The sequence below is a fragment of the Panthera leo genome, chromosome C2, assembly GCF_018350215.1.
Source record: "Panthera leo isolate Ple1 chromosome C2, P.leo_Ple1_pat1.1, whole genome shotgun sequence".
Taxonomy (NCBI): domain Eukaryota; kingdom Metazoa; phylum Chordata; class Mammalia; order Carnivora; family Felidae; genus Panthera; species Panthera leo.
In genome coordinates, this window is record NC_056687.1 from 55,072,642 (window position 1) to 55,096,227 (window position 23,586).

General features: G+C 39.1%; 1 protein-coding gene across 1 annotated transcript in view; it reads right to left on the bottom strand.

Moving 5' to 3' along the window:
* MYH15 (myosin heavy chain 15) overlaps positions 1–23,586 on the bottom strand; it is a 151,082-nt gene that overhangs the window by 84,977 nt on the left and 42,519 nt on the right. The window contains exons 13-21 of the mRNA XM_042902997.1: positions 22,197–22,315; positions 17,306–17,455; positions 16,541–16,711; positions 9,188–9,364; positions 7,984–8,116; positions 4,905–4,972; positions 3,984–4,071; positions 1,030–1,147; positions 2–125 (exon numbers count right to left, since the gene is read on the bottom strand). Coding sequence (XP_042758931.1) covers positions 2–125; positions 1,030–1,147; positions 3,984–4,071; positions 4,905–4,972; positions 7,984–8,116; positions 9,188–9,364; positions 16,541–16,711; positions 17,306–17,455; positions 22,197–22,315 — 1,148 coding nt within the window. The remainder of the gene's footprint in view (position 1; positions 126–1,029; positions 1,148–3,983; positions 4,072–4,904; positions 4,973–7,983; positions 8,117–9,187; positions 9,365–16,540; positions 16,712–17,305; positions 17,456–22,196; positions 22,316–23,586) is intronic.

Below are 23,586 nucleotides of genomic sequence, written 5' to 3' on the forward strand. Positions count from 1 at the left end.
CCTTAGTGATTCCAAAGCGATACTGGATATGGTCTATCTCCAATGAGGCAAGTAATTCTTCAGTGGCTTTTCTGCTGCTCACAAACCTACTCTTTGGAAAGGCCCTGGGGTTCAGGATGCAGTACCTAATTTAAAATAGATAAAGAATAAGTCCTGGGATCAGAGAGGTCATATGATTCAAACGAAGAATAATTTGGACAAGTGAGGTAAAGAAGGTACAGACTTGTACCTCTCCTATCAATATGTTCAACTTTTGGAAAACTCCTGGAAAAAATAATGAGGATACAAGCAATAAAACCTTACTTTGGCATAATAGTGTGTATTTTTATAGTACTTTAGAGACAACATCATTTGATTCTCTGCTCAGTTACAGACGGAAGGAGAGATTGAGAGTCAAAGGGAGAGAAAGAGCCAGGCTTAAGTATCTCTATTGTACAGGTAAGAAAACTGAAAAGCAGAGACATTAAATGTCTCTTCCAAGATTTCTTCACCCTAATGGTGAGCTGGCAGAGAACTAGAAATATGCCTCTTAATTCTGAGACAGGTACTCTTTCTACTCTACCATACTTGGCTCAAATTTGTTTGATGACCTATAATTTACACTTTCGGAATTCAGGAAATAGAAAGCAAAAATGCCTCTCCTGCGGCCTGCCACACACCCTGCTGGCTTCCTTTCTTTCACAGGCTTGCTAGTAAAGCAACAGCCTACTTGGAAGGCAGCTACGATTAAGTACATACAACATTTCAGAAATTCAATTCAGCCTCCATGTCTTTCTTCTGTATATATTTCTTCTATATGTAGGTCTATTATCTGTTAATAGAGATTTAAGGATATTACAGCTACATGGATGTTGGATTTAAGGGGAAGTAATAATGGAACTCTGTCGTCATATATCTCACCACCACCAAAACACATCGATCTGTAGTCTGGAGGACATCAACCAAACAAACAATGCATGCCTAAACACTCAGAAAGAGAGGAAAGCAGAATGCCTTAGGTTCCTTGGGTCCTAGGATGTATATCTTTACCTTTGTTTAAAATCAGCATACAACAGTTGGTTCGGAAAACCTTCACAGCATATCCTGATCCCTTCTAAGACACCATTACAACGCAGCTGCTGCAGAACCAAGTAAGGGTCCAATACACCTGAAGAAGAAGGGCCGCGCTTAGTCTGTGTCCAAAAAAGATTATTACTCAAGATTTTGTCCTAATTGCTGCATCTTGAGATTTTAAAAATGTTTGAATTTTGTGCTCTTTACATAATAGGTAGTAGGCATTCACTCACTCCCCAGCCTGAGGACACTCACAGTACCCATCCTTTCATGCAAGAGTCTCCAAATAGGATTTACTCCAAATAGGATTTACTCAAAATTCCTTTAACACAGAATGAACCTTTTAACTCACAGTTTGTCAAGTTTTATAAGCAAATACACCTAGAAGGCAAAAAAGAATACATTTTTGCTAGAATTGTAAATAGCTGGCATTATATCCATTCTCTGGCCAGAACCAGCCAGAAAGGAGTATAAGAACACAAAAGGCAACTGCCACCTCCAAGTAGGAAGGAAAAGGGATTACAAGAAGGGGGAATACAAAGAAAGGAGAAGATGAGCACAGCCACAAAATTGTTTACTATTTATGAAAGACTTGAGCACATGCCAGCCTGCATTCTCTCCTCACTATCTTGAGAGCACCTAAGTTTTATTCTATAGCATAAGCATCTTCCTATCACTTCCACGTTTATCAGATGAAACCCTACTAGAGCTGCAGCAGCAATCTCTGAGAGAAGCCTTAGATAAACCTTCCAAGGAGCCTTCCAAGGAGTCTTCAGGAAGAAGCCAAGTAGTGTTCCTCTTAACACAAAGGGCTATGAAAGTATTGTAAGAAAAATGGAAATCAGATGATTCTCTGTTTATGTCCAAAGTCACAGAAATAAACTCTAAGCCATATATTCATCTTCCTGTACTCTAATTCCTTTCATAGATAGAAACAGATGATCTGTAAAAAGGGGAACAAGTGGACCTCTATGACCCCAAAAGGTCAATCATGCTATTCTCTTTAAGCACATATGAAAAACTGTCTTGATTAGATCACAAAGCTTTTCTTATGACTTTGTCTTATAACTTAAGAAAAAAAAGAAAATAACTGCTAAAATCAGAGCTGACTCTATGGGAGACAACTCTAATAGGTAACAGAATTGCTCCAAAATAGAGGCAGCTAATTAGATTTCTTGCCAAATGGAAGCAGTGTCCCTAGATGCATTCAGAAACCCAGCTGATAAGAAACAATGAGACAAAAACATACAGAGTCAATGAACATGAAGTGTTTGTGTTGCAAAAACCCAAACTGCAGTATCATTGTTTAGTATCACACTTTCCCAAAATAGGTCACAGGCTGTCAAGATTAGGGTCTTAATTACAGGAGGTTAATAAAAATGCAAGATACTACAGAACCTCAGAAATTAGAATCAGCAGCATCTGGCTGGCTACATATTCCAAAGGTGATTAGTGCTCTGAAGACTTAAGTGTGTATCACACATATAACTTTGAGCTGACAGCCTCTGACCAAGTTATATAGGAGCCTGTAATTCCAAAAAGAAGTCTGAGAATCTTCAAACCCATTATGTGAGGAAAGCAATCCATGTAGTTAATAATGGTAAAAACTTTGTTTGGGCAATTAAATACACAAACAAATAATTTACCACCACCCACCTACTGCTGTCCTTTCATCAAAAAGCATCCACTACAATAACCAAGATACGGAAACAACCTAAGTGTTCAGAGATGGAAGAATGGATAAAGAAGGTGAGGTGTGTGTGTGTGTATGTGTGTGTGTGTGTGTGCTTGCGCATACATACATATATACATGTATACACAATGGAATATTATTCAGCCATAAAAAAGGAGAAAGTCCTGCCATATGCAACAACATGGAAGGACACTGAAGGCATTATACTAAGTGAAATAAGTCAGGCAAAGAAATATAAATACTGTGTGATCTCACTTATATGTGAAATCTAAAAGCAAACAAACCCAAACTCATAGGAAAAGAGATTAGATTTGTGGTTGCCAGAAACAGGGGGTGGGTGAGGAAGGGGAAATTGGACGAAGGTGGTCCTAAGGCACTAACTTCCAGTCATAAGATAAATAAGTACTAGGGATATAACATACAACATGATGAATACAATTAACACTGCTATATGGTATATTTGAAAAGTTAAGCATCAAAAGAGTAAAGTTAACAGAATCAATTTTAAGAATTTTTATCACAAGAAAAAAAAATATCTATATGAGGTGACGAATGTTAACTAAACTTGGTAAACATTTCACAATATATGTAAGCCAAATCATTGTGCTGTACACCTTAAATTTATACTGTAGTGCTATATGTCAATTATATCTCAATAAAACTGGGGTGGGGGAAGAAACATTAAAAAAAAAAAACTGCCCATGCCTCAGAAGACATAGCTAAAGAGATGGGTGCTGTAGGGAGAACGAAGATATTAGTATTGGCGAGGAAGACTGGAGGGAGTTCTTAACAATTAGAAATGGATTTAGGAACTGTCTTTATGGTCAATTTAGATAATTCAGATCAAATAATCTCCTTTATGCCTAAATATCTACCTTAATTCCTCCAGTGATTATCTAATTCCTTTTATTATACTTTGCCCTCATAGGCAATGGCATAGAAGCTCATCCAGGTTTTAGTGTGAAATTCAAGGAGGAATTTCAATGCTAATATCAAGCATTCTAATGTTACCCAGTTGGGTCGGATTCGTGAAATCCTTCTGTATGTCCACTTGAATCTCAATTCAAAAGCAATCTTAAGGAAGTTCTGAAGACCTCGCTTTTAACTTACTTTCATTTTTCTATCAGAAATCTACTCTTATATAAAAGGGACCAGTAATTTTTTTAAAAAAGACATTCAACATAGCTTGAATCAAATGTATTCCCCAGTACGGATTACAAAGAAGTCTAGTTCTTACCTGGCCTTTTGTTCACATTGGGATTTATGCATCTCACAAAATGAGGCGCTGTTGATTTCAGCTTAGTCATCAATTTATTTAGGTTTTCCTTAAATAGAGACCATAACAAACACAAAATCACTTTGCAAATCACTAAAAACACCAATCTACCTCACAATTGTCTCCAAGTCCATCAACTTAATCGTAAAGCCAAGATGCATATCAACAATAAAATAATGAATTCAACATTTTCCCTGCTTACCAAACCATACATTATTTCTTTCCTATGACAAGCCAATATTTATCTGACAGATACAGTTCTGTTGTGAATCAGATCTACCTGTTTTGAATTTGATAGCAATAATTTATGACTGGGCAATAAAATGACTTGAACACATAAACTGTTTTTCAAGTTTTCAGTATGCAAATTCTTCTTAGGTCAGATTCTCTGGAAGTAGAATCTGAGTTGGGGATTCTGGTTTGAAGGGTTTATTTGAGAACTAGGGTAGGATAGGGGAAGAAAAAAGCAATGATATGGATTCAAAGTCGAAAGTGATCCCTGAATGAGCTCTGAGCGTAAATGCACCAATTGTACCACACTCAGTCCCTACCTTGAGGCAAGAAAGGGGCCAGAGTCTACAGGGGTGAGTAAGGACATAGGTTAGCTTCTCATTTGACAGTGGCAATCCTGGCACCTGTAAGTTGTTATGAGCTGACATTCTTATCAGCTGGAAGATGGGTACAGGGCTGATAAAGGGGACCTATGTGGGGCACCAACAGTGTCCATGGAAAAACCATTTATATCAAGATAGACTTCAACTTTTCCAACTCGGCTAACTTCAAATGCTTTGCCCTCATTTGAAGATGTGAAATTTCAAATAAATAATAATATATGCGGGTTGTGAAGTAGTTAATATATGAATAGATGTAATTAAAAATTACTTTATGCAGAGATGCAACCATTTGGAATGAAACTCCTTTCTTGCGTTTCTTCTCCCCAAACTGTAGAGCTAAAAAAAGAAGAAGAAAGCATTTAAAAAGCTCTTTTCTTGTCACATTACCATACCCTGTTGATGAAAGTATAAATTCGTCAAGTTCTAGAAGCAATATGGCAACATCTATCAAAAGCTTTAGAAATATTTGTCTCAACACAAATGTCTATTTCTAGTGCTCTTCCTTAAGGAAATAGGCAACTGTGTGAAGAAACTTGCTGCAGCATTGTTTAGTTACAGCAAAAAAACAAAGCAGAAAATTAAATTATCAACAAATGTCTATCAATGGATTGACTGATTAAATTATGAGAGAGTGTGTGTGTGCGTATACAATGAAACACTGTGACCTTTTAAAATGATGATGTGGATCCATATTACTGGCATAGAAGGATTTCTAGGAGTTATTTTAAGAGAAAAAGTAGGTTACAGTTTGCGTGTTATGATCCTCGGTATCTATACATGGTTTTCAGTGTAGTTGTATTATTAGTGACTATATACATAAAAAATATTGGGAGGAGTGTAGGCCAAAATGTTAGCAATTGCTACCACTCTAGATGAAATTATAGATAACTTTTACATTTCTCTTTTTATTTTTCCATATAGTCTGTGTTTTTGGCAACACCATGCATCACTTTTATAATTTATAAAAAACCATCTATTTCCATTTTCTTGTAGCAAAAGAATCTATGCTAAGCCAAATTGTTTTACAAACATTTGTGTAGTGCTAACTCACAAAGATGTACAGCAACAACAAGCACAAAATCCCTAGGCAATCTGGAAAAAATGGGCCAGCTGCCAACATGAAAAAGAAAATCTTCCCTGTGCCTGAGTAGTACCTGTGCTGGAGCAGATGTCCTAAAACCTAATCACTAATGTCCTACTGACATGTCCCAGGCCCTCCAAATGAATCACTTGACTTCTTTGTACACTAGTTTCTCCATCTATGAAAAGAGAATACTACTACCTTCCATTATTAATATATTTTTTTTTAATTATAACTTTGGTTTAAAGTACTTGGAGTCCCCAGAAGAAAGGATGGTTATTATGGGTAATTTAACGTTTGGATGAATAAGAAACATGCAGGCAAGTATTTTCAGGAGGTTCTTGAAAAATCACCCCAAAAAAGACATTCTAGATAGTTCTTCTTTTCTACTTCCAAAGGACACAGCACATGCTCTGAAGAGTTAGAAGATGATTTCCTCTCTGATTCTCTGCCTGCACCGCTGCCTGATCTCTTATGTTCAGAGAATGACCCATTTGGGAGCTGTAAGCTTAGGAGTCACTAACTGACTGCTCAGGGGCACTTTAGAAACCATTAGAATCAGGCAAATGTGCTGCCTGAAGATTATCAGGGTCCAAATACAATAGCTTTCATTTCTCAACCTCTTCTCAAGGCAGGCCAACAGGATTTCAGGCTCGCTCCTGAATTATGTCATCATGTGCTGATGAAGCCAGGAAGTGCCAAATTCTCTCTCCATTTCTTGACTGTGTCAATCAGGAGTCCCAAATCAGCCTGATGGGGCCAGGAATTAACTTGAAGCTGGGTGTGAGACAGCAGGGCAGTGAGAAGGTTAGGGAATGAGAGCACACATCCCTTAAAGAAGAGCTGATACACCTCACCCATTGCCACAAGGGTATCTGAATCTAGGCTGGCCAGTTTTTCTCTTTTCCCATGTTTTCCACTTTTTGAAGACAAAAGGAAACCCAACTGTGTACATGGCAACTTCTGATTTTTTTTTTTTAACCCATGTGGACCAAACAAACCATGTGAAGGCAAGGCTCTGCTCGGGGCCTTCCAATCTGTGACTTTTGCTATGAATCATGGAGAGTTTCCCTCTGTAGCTAGCATTAATCCAGTTGTGTGGCTGATGTTAGCAATGTGGGCTCAGTATCTTCAAATCCTTTGTATCATTGTGCAAAAGTCTGAATTAGGTCCTAAATACATGTAGCCTGTACATCTCTCTGTTTTGTTTCTGGAAGACAGTGAGAGTGGTATAGGCACCAGGCCAGGAAGCAGAAGTTCTGCTTCCTACCTTGGCTTTGAATTTACTAGTGTTAAGTTAACTAAACAAGGGGCCATTACACTGATGTGGCTCAGACTCTGTAGTGGCCTATATTAGCAAGACATAATCTAAGCTTGTACATGCCCTAAAATCAAACTGCTAAGGACAACCAATCACAGTCAACTAGGCTTTAAACTACAACCAGTCAATAACTTCCTTACTTTGCTTCTATGTTTTCTCCATAAAGTATCTCCCTGAGCTCCTGCTGGTGGAAAAGTCTTAAACACTGAGGGTTTGACACAACCCCATTTGAATTAATTTGTGTTCAAATAAATGCTCAAAAACTTTAACATGCTTTAGTTTATCTTTTAACAGTAGATTTGTGAAATTGGGGATTCTCCTTGACTCTTCTGTACTTGTTTCTATAAGGTAAGAAGACATTTTCCTCTATCTGTATCTGAAAGTGTCATGGCATGGACTGAGTAAGATAATATATATAAAAGTGCTTTGTAAATTACAAAGTACTAAACAAGATTAGTTATTTGTTGGCCAATAAATATTTATGGAGTGTCTGCTAAACAGGCATTTGCTACACGCTTGAGGCTACAATTAAATAAATCAGACCTAATCCCTGCCCTCATGAAGCTTATAATAATCCCAAATTACTATAATATAAAAGCACTGTGAAGGAGAAATCCAAGATATTTGGGGAATATAGATTAAAGAGGCTTGTTATTTCCCCAAAATCATTTATCAAAATATGGTTTGCTGCTCCCTCTTTGCAGCTGGGTTGAGTAGAAGATAAAAGCAGAGTAGAGCAGCTTCCTTGAAATACATCCATCTTAAAGCACCATTTCCCTGAAGAACCACCAGCCTGAGGACAGAAAGGCTAATAAGAGGGGATGACTCAGACCACAGGGAGCAGACACAGATATCACAGGAAAGAAGCAAGGATTTTTATAAGTGCTGAGGCAGCCATGGGTTCCATTCTAAAGCTAAAAAATTAGGGAAGATTGTTCAACTCACCACTGTCAGTACTCATGTGATTTTCAAAAAGGTTTGCCAGCAGTCTATTTGATGACTTCTGAAATACAGCCACCACTGTTTCATTAAGAAGGTCTTTGTTCTTTTCAAGCCAGCCACTAATGTTATAAGGCACCTTTGGAAAGGCATGCAGTTCAGGTAACAAAAGAAGAGAGTGCATAAATTAACATAGCAACCTGTGCATTCCTTTAAAAAAAATCATAAATTGTATGGGTCCTTTAACTTTAAATTAGTTTGAGGTAACAGTACTGAATAATACTCCAGGAGTTCCATTGTGCAACCCGAAGAGATTCTTAGGCTTTACCATTTACATTGTAGAAAGAAAGGAAGAGAAGGGGAGGGAAGGGAGAGAGACAGCTAGAAAGGAGAGGGAGAAAGAATTAAATTGTATTTCCAGTAGAAACAATTCACATCAGCTCTCCTTCCTAGGCAAGAATAGATGAAAAAAATCCAATTGTCTCTGACACACACTGAACATTCAAAAAAATTAGCAATTATAATGATATTTTACTGTAAATATCATTATAATTAATATTCAAGGATTTGAAAGAAGACAATTACAAGCACATTTATGTACACTTGGCAGGTCACTTTCAGGCTGAAGTATTATTTTATCCTTCATCAATTATCTTTCTGTTCCATCCGGAATCACTGACCATAAGCAGAAAAGCAGAAAAAAAGGGGCAACACACACCAGTAGGGAAATGAGGAGAGGCAGCGAGAGTCATTGGAAACCTTTGTTGGCCATAGTTTGGAGGCCATTACTTTACAGTGAATATGTCTCTATGAGAGAATAAAAAAATTAAAAAACTTCAATAAAAAGATCAGTTGAAATCACTCAGTCACACAATGTTAAGTTAAAAGGAAGGACAAATATGAAAAAACCCATGACTTTGATGATCTCCATGACTTTCTGAAGCTGTCTTACTTTGAGCTGGGATGACAGGGTCTATTTTGAGATTTCTAACCTTTGTGCACATGGAATACTATTATAGTATGGGGATTTCATTTCCTAAATGCTAAAAGGCTACACCAACTTTTTTTCTGGAACGGAGATTTTTTTGTTGCTGTTGTTCATCTCTTCATTTAATCTAAATTTTACTTATATATTATCTAGGGATTTTGACTGAATGCATTTGAGCCTGAGTCAGGAAAATTCAGGGCTGAGGGTCTAGAAGTAACTTACCACTCCTGCATAATGGACAAGTTCAAAGTGAGCTTCATATCTCTTATTATCAGGCTTGGGCTTCTGAAAATGAACCGACTTCCCAAAATGGTTGTCAAAAAGTTTGGTCTTGAAAGTCACATCTGTAGCCTGAGGAAACATACATTCCTCTTCAAGGATGGAAAAGATGCCCATTGGCTGTTGGAGATACATATGAACAGCAGATGTAGAAAACACCAGGAAACAGTATCTTCAAAGGGGGTGGGAACTCATGTAAATTCTTATTCCAGGAACCTAATCACTTGACAAAGGGAAAGAATATTCACTATACATAACTAGTCAATCATCCATTCAACAAAAAATTTATTAAATACCTACCAAGTGCTGGGTACCAGTAGGAGCTGGCAATGTAGCCATTAGCCACATACACAAAGTGCCTGTCCTCAGAGTGATTATATTCTAATGGAGTAGAAAGATACTAGTCAAGTAAACAAAGAATAAATAATTTAGTTTCCCATTAGTGTTCTGAAGAAATCATGCAAAGTAAAGAAATCAACAATGACTAGGGGACTGACTGGGAGCTATTTTAGTGGGATAGTCAAGTAAAACCCTCTGACCTAAATGAGAAAAGCAAATCCTAAGATCTGTGTATAAGTATTCTTGGCAGACAAATGATGAGTGCAAAGGCCCTGAGGCAGGAGCACACTTGGCAAGTTTGAGGTCCTGCCAGAGGCAAGAGTGGACAGAACTAAGGTAGTGAGATGAAGCATATGATATGAGATAAAGCCAGAGAGGTAAGCAGTATTGGATCCCAAGGGCTGTCCAGGCCATACTAAGACATTTGGATTTTAAGTGTAATGGGAGGTCTTTGTAGATTTTTAACAGAGAGTCACGTGATTTGATGTTTGCTTTAAAAAGATCATTTGTTTAGAACAGCATTGGCAAAGTAGAGCCTGTTGCTCAAATCCTGCTCATGGCCTGTATTGGAGACCCAGTGAGCTAATAAGAGTTTCTACATTTTTAAAGGGTTGCAAAAACAAAAACAACAAAAAAAGAGTATGTGGTAGAAAACCTGATGACCCCTGTCAGCAAACTTTTTCTTTAAAAGGCCAGGTATTAAGTATGTTAGACTTTGTGGGCCACGTGGTCCCCATTACACTTCTCCCGTCCACTCAGCAATTTTAGCCCTGAAAGCGGCAAGTGGCAACATGTAAATAAAATGGGTGTGACGATGTTTTATTAAAACTTTATTTACAAAAACAGGCCACAGGCTAGATTTGGCCCACAAGGCCACAGTTTACTGACCCCTGTCCAGATTAGCGATAGTGTTAGAGGTGGTCAGAAGTCATTGAAATATGACATAGCTCAAAAGTAGAGCAAGGTCTGCTGCTGGTGGATAGAACGTGGGGTTTGATAGAAAGAGAAAGATGACCAGGTTTTTGGCTTGAGAAAATGGGCAATGGATGCTGCCATGAACCAAAATAAGGTACATACATATAGAGAAAAGCAGGTTGTGGAAGGAAAATCAAGGATTCTCATATTTGCATATCTATTAGTGTATTTGTATATTCGTTAGTCTACTCCACAAATATTTTTGCAGTGCCTTCTATGAATAAATCACTGTACCAGACGTTTTGGGTTATACGTGGGTTGTGGCTCCAGAGCATCTCACCAAGAAGACAAAATATATGCATGTGAGTACAAGAAAGCAGACAAAACAAAGGTATGCAGAAGATGTCATAAGAATGCTGAGACAGAGCATGACCCCTGGGCCCAACAGGCATAGATTGCATGATTTCCTACCGATACTTTGTACCTAAGAAGCATAGACTCTCAGGTTTGGGAAAGACATTAAAAGTCTGGTCTAACCCACCTAAAAGTTCCTTGAATTCCCTTCATAATTTCTTTCTAAACAGCTGGTTAGCTTACGCTTAAATGCTTTCATGGAGAGAGAACACACCAACTCCGAGACAAGGCTCTGGATGGGTGACATATTAAAAGGAAATTTGTTTGTAGTTTAGAATTTGTTCTAAATTGCTCTCCCTGAGCCATACACATGCTTCTAGGTAGTGGATCATCAGATATTTAAAGATCGTATTTTTGATCCACCCGAGTCTACCGTTGTAATATACAGACTATGGTTTTCTACATCTTGTGTGTGTTTTCATAGACTTGAAACCTGCACTTTACAGGAAACGTAATTAACAATTTCACTACTAGTTCTTGTACTGAAGAGTTCTGGGACATCTTCGTTCCTCCCAAACATCTAGGTGGGGAATGATGCAGTGAGTAATTATGTGAAGTGTTCTAAGTGACAGCAAACTAGTCTAAACTGACACCCATTTTGCTCCTGGCACCACTGACCTTGTGGGTTCTTGGCAAAGTACTTAACATGGAGGAGGTGGAGGAGGAGGGGGAGGGAGAATCTGATAAACTAAATAGTCGCTTCACTGGTGTGAGCTCTTGGAGGCATGGATTCTATCTTGCACACAGATTTTCCTACCATGCATGTGGTCAACCTTCAGTGAAAACTGGACTGAATCATTTAGAAATTTAAGCATCTCCTGCAATGGTGTCTGTCAACAGCAGGGTTGTGGCAATGCCTCACAAGGGGGGACAGTCCCCATCTCAAACAGTCACCTTCTGTCCATGAGGACTGCCATTCTGCCGGGAATCTAATAAAGCCAACTTCCATTTTCGGATGAATGGAAGCTTTATGTTAAGCAAGTACATGTCATAGCTCAAAATATAACAGCCTAACCACTGAGGGGGAAAAACACTGTTTCGTCAGGGTCTTCTCCATTTTTCCAGTGCTCAGGAGGTGTAAAACTTCTAATAAATATGAGGCCCTGCGGTAAATTAATTTCCAAATAGGTCAGGGAAAAAAGTAATTATGTGCTGCCCTGTGGCATCACATGTCCTATATTGCACACTAAATGGTTTGAGTCAGTTGCCCTGACTCCGAACATTAGTGTTCTCACCTCTCCCTCTTCAAATATTGTCAATCCGGTCTTCCTTCCTTTTATGTCTGTCACTTACTTGCTATTTGCATTTCTGTTGTCCTGATTCAGGACCTTTTTACTTCTCACCTGTGCTGCTGTCCCCAACTGCCTTAACCTTAGCCTTTCTTCCGATTCCAGACATCAAACACAAACCCACAGAACAAACGTGAGCAGCTCTGACTGCTCTGTTCCCAGCGCAGAAGCCCTCTCTGGCTCCCCGCTGCCAAAAAATAAGGTATAAATTACTTCAAGTCTCTTCACAAGCTGACCCTCCTTTTTTTTCTTCCAGCTACTTCCTTCTGTGTGTTCTGTGCTCTACTAGACTACTGAAAATTTCAGAATGTGGCCTTTGTTTAGTTACCTCTCTACCTTTGGTCTTGCTAGTCCCTTACCTGCTCACTGTCCTCCTCTCTTCACCTGCTAAAATCATAATCATTTCTTTTTTTTTATTAAAAAAAATTTTTTAATGTTTATTTATTTTTAAGAGAGGGAGAGAGACAGAGTATGAGCAGGGGAGGAGCAGAGAGAAAGGGAGACACAGAATCTGAAGCAGGCTCCAGGCTCTGAGCTGTCAGCACAAAGCCCAATGTGGGGCTCGAACCCGCGAACCGTGAGATCATGACCTGAGCCGAAGTCATGCTCAACAGACTGAGCCACCCAGGTGCCCCAAATCACAATCATTTCTTAAGATTCAGCTGAGATTTTATACCCTTTCCTACCTGGCCTTCCAAGATTCCCACAGAGGGGACTCCTGTGCTTCGGAGTTCTGTGGGCCTTTGTGCCTTTCCTGCATTTATACTGAGACATATTTTCACACTGATCAGACTTACAAATCTCCTGCTTGACTGCACACTTCCTAAGGGCAAGTGCTACTTATAACAAGTGCTTAAGTTTTCCACAGCACTTACTTCAAAGTCTTCTCTACAGTAGTGTGGTATTGGGCCTGAAATTAAGGACCAACATTATGTGTGCCCTGATATGTGTGCCTGGGAGGGCCTCAGATGACCTAATCGCAAGTTCCCCTCTCCATTTTGCTCTGTGAGTGAGGTCCGCTAGCCAAACTACTGTCCTAATCATGGGACTAGACACAGTGCCTACTTATCCTTGACTGGTGGGTTTCAGATCCCTGCCAGCCCTTGGAATTATTCAAACAAGCCAATCGCATCCTCCCTTGAGAAATGATAGTCACCGCACCCTATTATTACTATAAAGCCTGCCTCCCACAGTCCCTCTTATTCACTCTGTCAATAGTGCAACCACTGTGTAACCCTGCCTGGCATGCAGTGTCCTCCCTCTTCAGGCTGAGTGTATGTGACCAGTAAGCTATTGTCAAACTCACCTGTCCAGGGTCAGGTGTCCTATGTTCAGCCATCTCTATAACCCAGGGCAGGAATCCCTCCCTCACCAGCAAGGTAACAAGGAAGTGATCAAAACAAGTAGTTCTTAAATAAATGTACTTGTTTAATTAAAACAAAGAAGTAAAAGTTTTAGTCTTAGGAAGATGCCTTTCCAATGATGATACCCTAAGTTCCTTCAGTGACAGGATGATGCCTCTGGTTTGCATTTCTCACAACCCTTAATATAGTAGGTTCCAAGGTGACTAAATGTAGGTCCCCAGCAAATTTCTGTTACATAATTGACTGACAGGTGAACACTAAAACATCCAGATTTGAGCTCTGGGATCTGGACTGTTTTGCTGTGGGCAGTAGCCAGGCAGAAAGAGTTGTAACAGAGAGCTTAGAATTACGTGTTTCAAGGAAATACTCATGGGTGTACAAGAGATAGCTAGATATTAATGTGATTCGTTCTATAATAATAAAATCAGACTTAGCATACCCAAAGAATCCCACTTGGGAGGCAACAACACATATTGCCAAGATGCAACCAGGATTTAAAATATTTTAGGAACTGTATCACTGTAATCACTGTAGAGAAACAACAAAAATTTATTCAGGCCCAGTGAAACAAATAAGATTAAAAAAAGAAAAAAAAACAAGAAAAACAAAAACAAACATGACCAAGCTAGGTAATACAACTTGGACTTACAAACAGGTACAATGATCAGTACTGCAGCTAATTTTCTCTCACAGCTGGTAATATTCTAAAACCTTATTCAAATCCCAATCCTATGAGGAACTTTTTGCAAAAGGGCTGAATTATTGGAAAATGGGTGTAGTCTCTCAAGGTGACTACAATCTAGGGGCAAGAAGATTTTAAATGTATACTTTTGGATGTATTTGTCTTAAAAATAATAGAAAGAATCTGTTTACCAATACCTATGCAAAACCATAAATAATATGTAGTCATATATATTAATACTTTAATATGTAAATTATTGATGTTTTAGTTCTAAACACACTAGAATATTTCAGGTAATGAAAGAAATGTGAGCTAATCCTATAACAGATTTGTTCACTGCATATATTTATTCACTGCACACACACACACACACACACACACACACACACACACACAGAAGGAGGTCACTGTATGCTTGGTGACCAAGTTAACAATTAAAGATGGTGTTGAAATACGTTCTTTTTAGTTTGACAAAGTTTTTGGCAAACACAAAAATTTGAAACTTTTAAGTCTGAAAATCCCCCTTCCTTTTATGCACACACAGATGCATGCTATAAGATATTTTGTACATATTGATTTATCTCAGTTCTCTTGAATTTTGAAAACTTCTCACGATTTATTCTATTTCAAGAAGTAAGTTTGGTACAACATTAATATTTACAACAAATTTTCTTCACGTAGCCTGAACCAGCTCAATGGGTCTTTTCAAAACAGAATAATTTCAAGAAAGATTTTCGTATTCCTCATTTGCCTGACCTGAATACCTTTGAAATCATTCATAGGAAGCCAAAGACTTATCTTTTCCTTCTATCATCTGGTCAGGGTTTTTTTTTTTTTTTCTCATCTTATTGTATCAGTAGAAAATGCAACAGGAAATTACATCCATGTTGCTAGCGTGTTATTTAGAATAACTGGGACCGGAATAAATGAGACAATGAGCTTCATATCAACTAAAAAATCAGTAATGTTCACAGACCTAACCAGATCTGAATAATGTCTATGTCCCGCATTCCTGCCTGAAAGTGGTTATCTCGCCATAATCAGAGTAAGTAGATATTACAGGTGACAATTGCCAAAAGCTGAATCTGTCCCTCTGAGGAGGTCCCGTTCTTTAGTTTCATTTCTCATCAGAAGTGAAATCAGAAAACAGCTTTAATAGCACCAGCAAACATTTACTACATCATGGGTGGGCCATTATTATTATTATTATTATTATTATTATTATTATTTTGATCAGCTCAGAGGTCGGGTCATTATCATTGTTATTATTTTTTTAATCAACCTGTCCTCCCCTGATGAAGTTCACTGGTTATAAAATAAACAAAATCAATGTGACATCCATTCCTGTTAGGAATAATGGTTATTTTCAAGGAAGATGTAGTTTCATCTAAAGCCTAATAAATAAGGTTGATGGGACACTGGTCAATAAAACCTGAGGCCCACAAAGACAGTGAGAGGTCAGTCACCCTATCTCCTTCCTGACAGGGTCGTGAGAATCAGATGCCAACAGCTTAGCTAAAGAAAGTGTGCAGAACACTGAAAGCAGTAGGCCTTGGCCTTCCCAGACCTGGCTCCAGAACTCACTGCAATCCACGGTCATAGCAAGACATGCCGCCACGCATGCTGCCACGGACAAAGCCACCGAAAACTTTATACTTAATTCCCCAGGCAAACTCAGTTAATCTTTCCCAGAGCACATGGAAAGATTTCAGAGTATGGGAACATCACTGAATTCAGAAACCATACACTGCAGCTAATTTACTAATAAGCCATGAAGTATTGTCATAAATTACTTAAACTAACTGGTACTTGTCCAATTAAATGAACAAACTACATCCTGCAAGGTAGTGGCCTTGAGGATTTATGACAGTTGTTTGTTTGCATGCTAATTTGCCAAATTTCGTTAAGCTGCTTTGGGTCTACTCATTCACCTTATATTAATCAGCCAGGCCCTACAGTGCTCATATTTTCAGCTCTGTGTTTTTCCAGTCAAGAGCATGACCATTTTTAATCTCGACAAGTTTGCTCACGCATTAACAGTGGAGGCCATGCGTAAGCAGCAAATGGCGTCCCGACAATCTGCGCGGGAGATGATGGAGGAGGGCAACTGACACGAGAGTTGAGTTAGGTTGCCACGGGTGCTGCACACAAAGCCCATTAAGAGAAACTGCGCAGAGCTCTCCTGCCCTTCTTCCCATCCTCTGACAGAGCCCGAGTCCTGATATGGATCGATACGGCAAACAGGGACCATTCTCCTTAAATGAAAATGAACGAGGAGAAAAGCATGCATTACCTTCTCAACGAGATCTATGCAGGCTTGTAAATCCAGACCGAAGTCGAAGGACACCCAGCCAATGCCTTCTTTCCTGTATTCCTCTTGCTCCAGAACAAACATGTGCTGATTAAAGAGCTGTTGTAATTTTTCATTGGTAAAATTAATGCAAAGTTGCTCCAGGCTGTTATACTTCGAAGATGTGATTAGGTGAGAAGAGATAAAAGAAAAATTGAACAAATGGTAACTATCCCAGGTGATGGCTATGTTAATTAACTTGACTTTATTTCACAATGCACACGTGTGCCACATCACCACGTTGTATGCCTTAAGCGTATGTTTTTTAATTCTCTAATATACCTCAATAAAAAAATAAACTAAAATTGAGGTCCACTTGGAAAAATGTACAGAGAATATCATAACCGCAATCAGATGATGGCAAATAGACCCAGTAAGTAACAAATCCTCAATTAAATCCTTACCTCCTTGAAACACACCTGCAAACTAAACATTATGACAATAAGATGACACACAATGATATCGAAATTTAAAATCGTAAAAGGCTCTTTTATTTCTAGTTACCTTTAAGGCTGAATTTTTAATACTACTAATTATAACTATTGTTATTTATTAATATTAAAAATAGCTCTTCTCCAACCAGAGTGGCTCTCAAGTTTTCAGAGAATGAAACTCATCATGCTTTGACTCCATTTTCTGATGTTCAATTCACATTTTCTCACCTCCTCATAAATACGCATTGGCTTCATTTTAACCAGATATACTTACATCAAGGATTTCAAAACCAGTGATGTCAAGAATGCCAATGAAGAATTGCCTTGACAGCCTGGCATCCAGCACCCTGTTGATCCGTGCCACCAGCCACTTAAACATCCTTTCATATATTGACTTGGACAGGGCACCAACAGCATAGATCACCTGGAAAGTACATTGAAAGCACTCCACATCTGCCAGCAGTGTCCATTTTAATCCTGGGCATTTTCTATCAGCTGCCACCTTCTAGCAAAATTGGGATCTATTTATTGACTTTCTGTGGTTCTAGCGTGCCGCTGAGATGATACAGGAGGAGAAATTTAATACAATGAGAAGAAAGGGAGAAGGAAGCAAGGGGGAGGAAACAGAGGCAAGCCAGCCTAGTGCCTCCTTACCAGGCATTCCTGTGAGAGAAATGTTTCTATTAGCAAAGGACCAACTCCCCAGGGGGTAGAGTGGTAATGCATTTGAAAGCCTTGCTGTTTGAAGTGTGGTCCTAAGACCTGCAGCAGCATCAGCACCACCAGGAAGCATGTTAAAGATGCCAGCTCTCAGCAACTCTGCATCTGGTCTGAGACCTATGAATCTGAACTGGCACTCTAACACAATCCTCCACTGACCCCTGTGCACCATAAAGTTTGGAAAACACTGGTAGAGTAGGTTAGGAGTCTGGAATGCCTAGCCCTTACCTGCTGCTGCTGTTAAGAAATTTTGTAGCTTTTGGCAAGTGACCTACTCTCTCTGGACTACAGTATCTTCCCCTGAATAATGTTCTTGAAGGTTCTTTCTAGCCTCAGCTTCCACATTCTTTATTCTATCAGTTCCCAGGGTTGCTCTTGATTCCCTGTAGGGAGAATGGCGATTTAGCGCATCAATCTGACTCAGGTTCTCCTACTGGAAAACTCAGGCTGCATTTCCCCTCCCTGGAGGTGTGTGGCAAAGGCTCTAACGTAACCTACTGGGGAGAGCTCCAACCTCAGTGCCGACTGATGGTGTGTAAATGCAGATCCTACTTCCATGACACAAAAGTGCTGCGATAGTAACAGGTTTCTGATAGACCCCAGGTAGGAGTGAATTTCAGCCGGACGGTCTCCAAGCCTGGAAGCAGAATGGGCTCCGAGCACTTAACATTTAAAATAGGCCTAGCCCATCCATCCTTCAGCTGCCCAGGAGAGAGCACGCAGCAGGAGCCTGTTGGTGTCTGGTGGTGATTTAGTTATGAGCCACCCACTCTCTGATCAGTTATCTTGAGTCATTTCCACAGTGATCCATAAGCCGGATGGCATCACTGTTTTTTATTATTGGCGTCAAGAGCACACCCGCACAGATAAAGCACCAAGAAGGGTTTTATCCTCTGGAGCACTGAGGAAATCACTCTCTGTCTACAGCAGTCGCATTGAAACTTTGAAAAGAACATGACGAACTTGCTCACCCCTTTTTAATTCCCTAAATGTTTGGAAATGGGAGTGGGAGAGAAACTGGCCAGGGGTGGAGAGTAGTGAAGAAACAGGAAGAAAGCCTGAAGATGTAGTCAAGGGAGGAATTAGACGATATGGCGTCTGCTCAATGAAACCAATAAGCCAAGATACTGCTCAATAATTAATCATTTTCATCCTTTTCTATCCAATAAAGAGGAATTACACAGCAGGACCTACACTTCCACTTTTCAGGGACTACATGAACTCATTCCTTCGCTCTTTTTCAAATAACCTCGCAGAAGACTTTGATCACTGAGGTGCAGTATCACAGGATAGAACAAAAACTACCAAAAAGAAATGGAGTCAAATAGCCACATTTGTGGCCACTTTGATCCCTGCCTTTTTAAATATTAAAATACGATTTTTATTAATTTATTAATTTAACATTAACTTATTAATATTAAAATATGCATCTGCCAGAGTTGTTGGGAGAGACTCAATGAGACGGAGGATGTAAATGTATGTAACACAACATTTGGCATTTGCTATCCAATAAATGTTGGTTCCCACTCTCCTGTTTCCTTTCTACTCTTACTACTTCCTCATCTTCACTCCAGGATTTACTAGCTATATTACCTTGAAGAGTTAATTTTTGTAAGGTTCACCATCTTTGACTATAAAAAGGGAAATATAAATAAGATCAATTTTGCAGGCTTGCTGTTCAATTGAATGGGATATCCATACAAAGCACTCAGCACATAGTCAGTAGTTACTGATTATTGTGATTTTTAAATCATTATTAAACTCTTAAAAATTAAAACAATTGCGGTGCCTGTGTGGCTCACTCGGTTAAGTGTCCGACTTCAGCTCAGGTCATGACTTTGCAGTCTGTGAGTTCGAGCCCTGTGTGGGGCTCTGTGCTGACAGCTCAGAGCCTGGAGCCTGCTTTCGATTCTGTGTCTTTTCCTCTCTACCCACGCCCCCCCCCCCCCACTCGTGCTCTATCTCTCTGTCTCTCTCTCAAAAATAAATGTTAAAAAAATTGTTTAATAAATTAAAATATAAAATTAAAACAACTTATTTCTAAGAGGTATAGTTAGAACTCTCATGGAATCATAAAATACTAGATCTGAAGGACCTTAGTTCTGAATAATCATGTGTGGTGGCTCTCAATTTGGGATGGTACCTGCCCCTGAAGAAAGAACGCATTTGAAACCTGAGAGGGCAGTTTTCAGCTGCCATCATGACTGTGCTACTGGCATTCAGCACCTGGAAGCCGGAATGCAAAACCCCTACCATGTGTCTGAATGGGAAGGACCATCCCATTCAGATGCCAGTCACCCCTCCCCTGAGACACAGAGGGATTCAGCCTCTTTTCTGGGTGCTCAGAGAGGTGAAGATATTTGACCAAGGTCCCAGAGTTAGTCAGCATCAGAGCTGGAACCAAATTTTGTAAGTGTTAACACTGCAAGAATTTTTGCCATCGTTTGCAATTGTCATCAACAGAACACATACATCTCTATTCTTAGCAGTGGCAATTGTCTCTATAAAGTCAGTAAAATCCCTAAGAAAAGAAAAGCCTTACAGGGTGCTTTCCCTACTCTCTCTCCAGGAGCAAGAGAAAGAGAAACAGAGAGAGGACGGAAGATGAGGAGGGTTTTTTTTTTTTTTTTTCCTTTTAATGTTGGATAATAATACATTAGCTTGCTTCACTGGTTCTATTATAGTGAAGGCTGGTGGTAACTCAGTTCCTGAGAACACGGTATTAAAGAGCAGAAGGTTTGATTTCAGTGCTCCTCTGGGCTCATTAGTTTTATACAGAGCGAGTCCCTGTTCTATAATCATAGCACATCATGCATGCATGTTGTGGTAAATGTGTTAAAAAGCAAGAAACTGCCAAACACCCTTAACTTCACTATGACAAAGAGTTCAACTACTTGTCCTGCTGATCGTGGTTCAAGTTCAGCTCAATATTTAGTTTATCTTAATGTGTGTAGAGCACCTACTGCTTGGAGAACACTGTGCTAGAGGCCAAGGGTACTAAAATGAATTCATCGCAGTCCATGGCCTCAAGGAGCTCCAGTGATGAGGGAGAACAAAAATGGAGAGTAATTGTTTCAGTATAGTATTATGATAGAGGTAGAATTATTGATTTATAGAGTAAACTAAGCAAGGAAATTGCGGAAAGGTTTTAGATAACATAGTCACACCAGATGCTTTAATATACCAAAGATAGAGTTTATTGTCATCAGATTAACTGTCTTCTATCACAAATTTGTACATTTGTCTATCTCATTTTCAGATTCAAAATGTATGTAAAGTAAGACAGTCTAAATGTCACCTGGATATGATCTGTGTGTCCTTTGCAGTGTTACTTATGTTTCCTAAGCCTCAGATTCTCCAACCGGGAAAACCTAAGTATTCCTCTATTTACCTCCGAGTATTGTTGCCAGAAGAGAAGGAATCAATGCCTGCGAGTGCTTTATCCATACTATGTGTGATCATACCATTCTCTCTTTCCAGGAAGCTACCATACCTGTAGCGAAGGGGATAATTTGACTCATTTTCACCAAGGGACGATTAGTGAAAGTGTGATCACTGCCCCAAGCAGTTAAGGTGGGTGCACTCTCTCCACAAACCATCTTTCCCCCCTGCGTGGCAACTCTGGAGGCCAGGTGTTCCAGGTGGCCTAACTACAATGCGGAAGAAGGCCATCCAATCTGTACTGGACTTGGTGTCAGAAATAAATGTTTATTTTGCTGTCACTGAGATTTCAGTGCATATGTGTTACTGCAGCATGGTATCGCATATTGACTAACAGGCGTTATAGATGTAAATTTTTATTTTAAAATGCACTAGCATACTTAGATGGTCTCATTACCCGGCAGCCCTGGGAATACTTACTGCATTCTGACAAAGCCTCCGGATCAGCAGTCCTGAGAGTACTTGTTATTCTGTCATTAAAAGATTCTCCTGGATGCACAACAAAACCTACATGACCTTCCATCTCTCATTTCTGCTCTCAACACCCCTCCTTCAAGTACTAACTTCAGCCTATATTTTAAAACCCTTTCTCAACTAATGTGTCTGTTACTCTAAAGAGTCAATATTCCAAATAGGTGAGGGGTGCCAGTTTACCAGTTTTGTTCATATTGGAAATTAATGGCTTTGAAAGCTTCTCGAGCTGGACAAGAAAGACGTTGATCACAAGTAAAGGGCTTGCCTACTTCTACCAAGAGACTTGTTACCTACAGGAAAACTGTCAAACAGTATATTAAGAATCTGGAAAGATTCTTAACACAAGACCATTTACTGTGGTATGCATCACAAGTGAAAACATCCCGAATACTCATCACAGTAGCTCTTACTTGCTTTTTTATAGAAGCTCTTGTTGCAGACAATATCAGAAGCTGAAAAATAACAAGTACAATATGTATACAATTATTACAAGATCATAGAGTCATAATGCTCTGGAAATGTCACCTTACCTGTTCTACAGTTTGATCTCTAGTAACATATTCATTACCAACTTTGATTCTAGGATGGATCAAGCCCTTCACCAACTCAGAGGAGTTAATGCCCATGAGGAAAGCAGCTTTGTCAGCATCTGGTCAGAAGAAAGGAAGGAAGGGTTGGATGGAAAGGGGGAGAGAAGAAGGTGGGAGGAAGGAAGGCGGGGGGGAGAGGGAAGAGAAAACACTATTTCAATTCATTCAATTATAGCCAAACAAACTCCCCAGAGGACAAAAGGAAGGTATGTTCAGACCTGTATAGCAAGGTAGACTATAGTTTTGAAATAAAATGCTTGAATCTGAAACGTTTAGAAGACTTTACTTCTTGGAAGTGCAAATCAAACCACAATGAAATGCCACCTCACACCCACTAGCCTTGCTATAATCAAAAAGACAGATAATAACAAGAGTTGGTGAAGGTGTAGAGAGATTGGAACCCTCATACATTGTTGGTTGGAATGTAACATGGTAGAGCCACTATGGAAAACAGTTTGAGAGCTACTGAAAAATTCAATAGAGTTAATCTAGGAACCAGAAATTCTACTGGTGGGTATATACCTAATAGAAGTGAAGACATATGTTCACACCAAAAATTGCACACAAATCTTTCTAGCAATATTATTCATAACGGTCAAAAGTGGAAAAAACCTAAATGTCCATCAACCAATGAATAAACAAAATTCTGTATATAAATACAATGGAAACTTTTTCTGCTATAAAAAAGGAATGAAGTATTGAAGTATGCTTCAATATGGCAAACTTGAAAACGTTATGCTAAGTGAAAGAAGCCAGAAACAAAAGGCCACGCATTGTGTGATTCCAATCATATGAACCATCCAGAACAGGCAAGTCCAAAGAACAGAAAGTAGCCCCTGTGGTTACTAGGGGGAGAAGGGAATAGGGAGTAAGTACCAATGGGTACAGGATTCTTTTCCTGTTTTTTTTCCTCACATTTTTATTTAAATTCCAGTTAGTTAACACACAGTGTAAGATTAGTTTCAGGTGTAGAATAGGGCTCTTTGAAGTAATTGAATGCTCTGGAATTAGATAGTGGTAATAATTACACAATCTTGTGAGTATGATAAAACTCACTGAGCTGTATACTTTAAATGAGTGAATTTTATGGTATGTGAATTACACCTCAGTTGTAAAAAGAAATCTATTTCTTTATCCTGGCCCTCTTCTAAAACAAAATACTTGACACACAGGAAAAATCTCATCTTTATTATTTGCCTATTTTGCCCATCTACATATGCATGTGTAGGTTCTTTCAATGAAACAGGGACTTGGGCATGTAATTCGATAATTCAAGACAACCACCAATAATCAACATAAGCCAGGATACTTGAATTTATCAAAAACATTT